Below are 6,000 nucleotides of genomic sequence, written 5' to 3'. Positions count from 1 at the left end.
TTATTGATCCCAAACTGGGAAATTGTGGCGTTACAGCAGCAGGTTATCCAAACACACAATATGAGTAAAAAACACAATATTAGCAAATCTAAACATAATATAATATTAAATACAAAGTAAATAAGCACTAAAAATATCAAAACTAAGAATGTGAATATATACAACCAGGATTTAACTTAGCATTACTGGTCTTAAATATGAAAGATTAAATGTAAATGTGCAAAAACAGAGTTGTAAATGGACAGTATTGACATAGAGAGCTGTGCAATCAGTGATACATATGTTAAAGTGCATGAGTGTAGACATATTATTAGCAGAAACTATACAATATAACGGCGAGTAGACAGACAAATGAAGTGAACTTGAGTGCAGGGATGATTTGTAAATGTAACATGTGCAGAACAGATTACAGTAAGGAGAGAAAGATATTATCATGATGGACAAGCACGGTTCAGTGGCGGTTCTAGAACACTTCTACTGAGGGGGCCGAACTGGGGCCATTTGTTTTGTCAGAGGGGAACATTAAACCCAGGTGAAAAACAGACAAAGATGATCGCTTTAAAATAAATATATTTATGATGCCAAATAATAGCACACATCATAAAATACCATGATTTATATTTAAGATAAGATAAGATAAGATATACTTTATTCATCCCAGCAGGGAAATGTAAGTGTTCCAGCAGCCAGCATACATACAAACACACAACACAACACATATATACATATCCCACCCATACAAAAAAAATGAGCCCACAATACATAGCCAGGATAAAAATGTGTTATGGATGGTCCATGTGCATAAGTAGCTGTTACTCATAGATAACAGTACAAAACACTAGCTCTGCCAGTGCATAGTATGATAGATAAATAAAGAATTATTATAAAAAAGCAGTCAAGTGTGCAAAATACAGTTTGATATATGCAGCTCAGGCTTAAGTTTAAAAGTTTAAATGTCTTCTGTCCTCACTTAAAGGGGAGTCGTTATAAAGTGCGATTGCAGTAGGTAAAAAAGTATTTTTAAATCTGTCCTTTTTGTTTCAGTAACAGTATTTAATGCTAGATTGTGAGTCCGGTTGTTGAGTCAAATATGTGTTATTAGGGGGGGGCTCTTCCTTTTGGAGGGGTGGCCACAGGGGGGGGGGGACCAAGCTCAGTGTGACAGGGCCCCTGTTGGCCCCTGTCTAGAACCGCCCATGCACGTTTTGCCATTTCAAACAATGTTTTGAGTTATTGCATTATCAGAACTGTTTGATGATACTTATCGCACCACTAGAGCGATTAATCGGTTAAAACCTTCTTTAAAAACTTATTAAAAACCTGTCCATCCCGGTAACTTTGTGACCTGTCGCTGCCATAGGTCGCTGCACAGTACCCGGCGGCGGTGGGCGGGGCTTACAGCTACACAAACAGGGCACCTTTAAAAATCACACCAGCTGCCACTTCTTTTCCCACTTTAAAAGGCTTCACGCAACAACAACAACAAAAAAAAACCGTGTAAAACGTGTGGAAATGCTTTCGACGAGTGAGTCCAACCTGTTGCTCCGATGTGAAAGTGTCGGGAAGCGTCGTCCTCAATGGGCTGAAGAAGGAGAAGTCGCGTCGGGAGGGAAATAACGGTTCGCGACGTTAGCCGAACGTTAGCTAACCAGCGACATGGACCGCGCCACTTTTTCAAAATACTCCTGGATCGACTTCGCTTTCTCCGTGGTCGGAGTTTGCACGTTTCTGGTGGACTGGGGCTCGGATGTGTGGGTGGCCACCGAGTTTTACTGCCGCGGCGACTTTTTCTGGTTCGGGGTGCTGGTCGGCCTCATGGTGCTGTCGTCCGTCGTGGTCCAGATGTTCAGCTGGTTCTGGCTCAAGTACGACCGAGAGCTGCCCGGCTTCAGTGCTCTGACCCGGCGGGGAACCACCGTGCTCTTCGGGGACCGAGTCAAGCTGTCCTGCCTGTTGCATGTGCTGCAGCTGGGGTTCCTGTGCAGGTAATCAAAAAATAATAATGCAGACACAATGAATAGACAAATAATAACAACTTTAATTACACACACACACACACACACACACACACACACACACACACACACACACACACACACACAAATCAATTTAAATGTAAATGTAAAAACAATACAGTTAATGAAGTAAAAGAGGCAGAAGGTGATAAGTATAGACACCTAAATAAAGCAGAAATGTAATCACATAATTTATGAATTAAATGACTTCAAACGAGATGATGTGGACACAAACTCATCCAGTCACTGCACAATAATAACTGTATATATACACAATAATAACTGTATATATATACAATAATAACTGTATATACACAATAATAACTGTATATATATATACAATAATAACTGTATATACACAATAATAACTGTATATATATACAATAATAACTGTATATACTCTGCCACTGCACCATAACTTCACTTATTTGCACTATATCTCTGTATTTATATTTGTTTAATTAATCAGTCACTGCAAAAATAATAACTGTATATATTCTTTCAGTCACCACAACTGTTTATTTACATTTAACATTTTTTAAATCTTTGCTCCTCTTGGTGTCAGCTCGTGTTGTTGGGTTCTTGTTTTGCCTGATGGTTCTTATAATGGTTCTTATGATGGTTATTATGATGGTTCTTATAATGGTTCTTGTGATGGTTATTATGATGGTTCTTATAATGGTTCTTGTGATGGTCGGGTTATATATGTCTGTTGGGTATCGTGCACTTTGGGTTCTTTTCTGTTGAATTGTATTTAATTCTTTTTAGTATTTTGCTGTTGTTTATGTTCTTCTGTGTTTGGTTTAGTTTGTTCTTGTTTTTGCTGTTTGTCAAAGCACTTTGTAAACCTGTGTTTTTAAAAAGGTGCTATATAAATAAAGTTATTATTATTATTATTTATTATTATTATCATTAATTCACTGAACAACAACAACTGCTCTGGCCACTTTTTGCATATTTCTCTTTCATATCACCACAAATATATTTTTGTTGTTTTTGTAAACGCTGCTGTTTAGGATTGCTGCTAACAAAGTTTCGTTGTGTCCTTGTATACAATGATAATAAAGATTCTATCTATCTAATCTAAATGAATCCACAGCCACCTTCACTGCAGGAGTGTTTCTCATGTGTTTCAGGTTCTTCCTGAAAGTTAATTCATGGTGTTATGGAGTTAATAACATGTGACAGGGGCAGTAACCATGAATTTGAGCTTTGGGGTTTTGCAACAGGTAAATCCAGTATGTGGGGGAAAAAACTGCATGAATAAACTGCACAAATATTCAGTTAACGTGGCAGCCAATGTTTGGACTGTCGGTAAGTGAATGCATCGTGTCAGAATGGATTTCGTCACGCTCACAGGCGGTTGAGTTGCATTGTTTTGTGATGTTGCGTGATCGGGGCAGTAACCATAAATGTGAGCTTTTCTTACGATCAGCGCTTCTCTCATCCATGCAGGCACATCTCAGCCATACGACAAGGCTTCAGGGTCTGGTGGCGGAAGGAGGAAGGCTCGGAGTACGCCGTTTACCTGACGCATGACCTCAGCATGCTCCGGCTTATCGAGACCTTCTGCGAGAGCGCTCCTCAGCTCACCCTGATGATCTACGTCATGCTGTGCACAAACAAGGCCAGGACCGTTCAGTGTGAGTCTCTCGTTTTTAGTTACTGGCCCACTTGTTTAAACCTCATGTCTGGGTCGTGGTAATTAAACACCACAAATGTGTTTTGTGTTTACTTCCTGCTTGTTGCTACACTGATGGTTACATTTCCGTTTTCTGCAGTTGTGAGCATCGCTGCTTCGACCACTTCCATAGCCTGGATGGTGGTGGATTACCACCGCTCGCTGCGCTCCTTCCTCCCAGACAAGGCCAAACAGGGTTGGGGTTCCTCTTTAATCTACTTCTTGTGGAACCTGCTGCTCATAGCCCCGCGTGTGGCGGCCCTCGCCCTCTTTGCCTCTGTCCTGCCCGGGTACATCGCCGCCCACTTCCTCATGCTGTGGGTCGTGTTTGTGCTCTGGGCCTGGCGACAGAGGACGGACTTCATGGACAGCGTCAGCGGGGAGTGGCTCTACAGGGCCACCGTAGGGCTCATTTGGTACTTCAGCTGGTTTAATGTAGCGGAGGGTCGGACCAGGGCCCGCAGCCTCATCTACCATACCTTCATCACCACTGATGGAGTCATCCTGCTGGTGACTTGGTGGTGCTACAAGGACCCTGTGCAGACTGAGTCATACGCCCTGGCTCTCTTCATTACTCTACCTTTCACCTACCTCCTGGGGCTGCTCTTTAAAACCCTCTACTACTGCTGCTTCCACCCCAGGCTGTGGAGGCCCCCGATGAGGGACCCAGGGCTGCCCGACGATCTGCCTGATGCAGAAGTGACAGTTAGAGACTTTTCCATCCAGGACGGAGCCATATCCTCAGAGCTTCTCAACAAACGGATGGCTTGCCATGCTACTCATTTTTACTCAGAGCAAAAAGTCTTAAAAAACGCTAAAAACGAAGAGTCTGCACATCTTTGATGTCCGACTCTGCGTGTTACATCCAACTGTTTACTACTGAAAAATGTTCACCTCTCAATCTCACTTTAGAATGTCTCTGATTTTGTGGTACAATTTTTCATGAAGCTCAGTATACATTAATCTAAAATACTGTACTTAAAGTGGGCACCATGTGTCCAAACCCTTTATACATCAGTGCATTTATTACAATATGGACCATTCCTGGAATTCCCTTGACGAATCAGAAAAATGCTTGAAAGATTTAGTTACTCCATCACATTGGTGAAGCTAGCAGACACACATCCAGTGTTCCTTATCATAGATTTTCAGACTAAAATGATTTTATAATTCAAATGAACAGCTGTAGTATCTGGCTGTTTTTATAGATTCTTATTTTTTCAAGTCATATATTGTCGTATTTCTCAAACACCCTTTGAACTGGTGTACTTTTTGAAACCTTTTATAGAAAAACAAAGTGAAATGTAGTTTTAATTTAATACATTTTCTACAAAAGACAAACATATTTAGATATCTTTGCATATGGAGTCAATTTTATACGTGTTAAAACACGACTGTTGTTGCGGTTGAATGCCTCGCACTTTTTTAAATACACACTTTGAAGAGTGAAGAGAAGAACCTTGTTTTTTACAACACTTATCCAAACTAAAATGCAATAAAAAATGACAATCCTCATAGTATCATGGGCATTATAGGGGGTTTAGTTGGGCTGTGAGATCTTGTATTATTCTAAATGTGTCGTTAATCTTCAAACTAATTTTTGAGGTTCGTCATGAGAACAAAACAAGGGCTCTCTAAATGTGTGTTGTGTCACAGCTGTTATTACAGGAAGCTACTTCAGGACTTTGAATGTAACAATAAGTTCTCCTTTTCTAATTTTGTTTTAGTGTTACAGTTTTAGACCTCTCTACGGGTTGCCAGTTTTGATCGACATGTTAATAGTTCTGTTAAATAAGTAAAAGTCAAATGCTAATTCTTTCTATGTTAGCTCAGAGATGACATCACTGTAGCGTCAGGTGTCAGAGAGGTACAAACACTCTGTTTCTATAATGTTTGTTCAGCTTGTTTGAGTGTTGAATCTGTCAAACTGTTTACTATTTACTAAGAACTAGGTCACACGTTTCTTTCAGAGCATTTTGAAAAACATTTGTGTCTTGAAGTTATTTGTTTTTGTTTTTGAATGCTAATTCAGTTCATGGTTTTACTCCAGCGAATGTTCAAACAAGGTGTAGTAGATCTACTTCTTTGCCACATTCACTCTGCTGCAACCAAAAGTCAAGGTCAGGGCTGGTAGTTAATCTTTTACCTCATTCGCCATGTGCAATTATTAAAGTGGGAACACTGTTGTATCCTCTGATGAACTTCTGTTTTTTTTTTTAATCTGGTCTCCCTGTTCCTATTTTTATTTGATTTTACAGCTCCATAAAGATGTAAAAACAGCAGAGCTTGGTTATTATATAAACA

At 40.1% G+C, this 6,000-nt stretch overlaps 1 protein-coding gene across 1 annotated transcript; it reads left to right on the top strand.

The window, feature by feature from the left end:
• The first annotated feature begins 1,656 nt into the window (after positions 1-1,656).
• xkr8.3 (XK related 8, tandem duplicate 3) lies at positions 1,657-5,890 on the top strand. The gene is made up of 3 exons (XM_020642297.3): positions 1,657-1,985; positions 3,471-3,658; positions 3,797-5,890. The coding sequence occupies exons 1-3, from the start codon at positions 1,657-1,659 to the stop codon at positions 4,537-4,539; spliced, it is 1,260 nt and encodes a 419-aa protein (XP_020497953.2). The 3' UTR covers positions 4,540-5,890.
• The last annotated feature ends 110 nt before the right edge of the window (positions 5,891-6,000 follow it).

This window comes from Labrus bergylta, chromosome 19 (genome assembly GCF_963930695.1).
Source record: "Labrus bergylta chromosome 19, fLabBer1.1, whole genome shotgun sequence".
Taxonomy (NCBI): Eukaryota; Metazoa; Chordata; class Actinopteri; order Labriformes; family Labridae; genus Labrus; species Labrus bergylta.
Note: the sequence above shows the minus strand (reverse complement) of the source record. Positions and strands in the feature narration are given on the sequence as shown.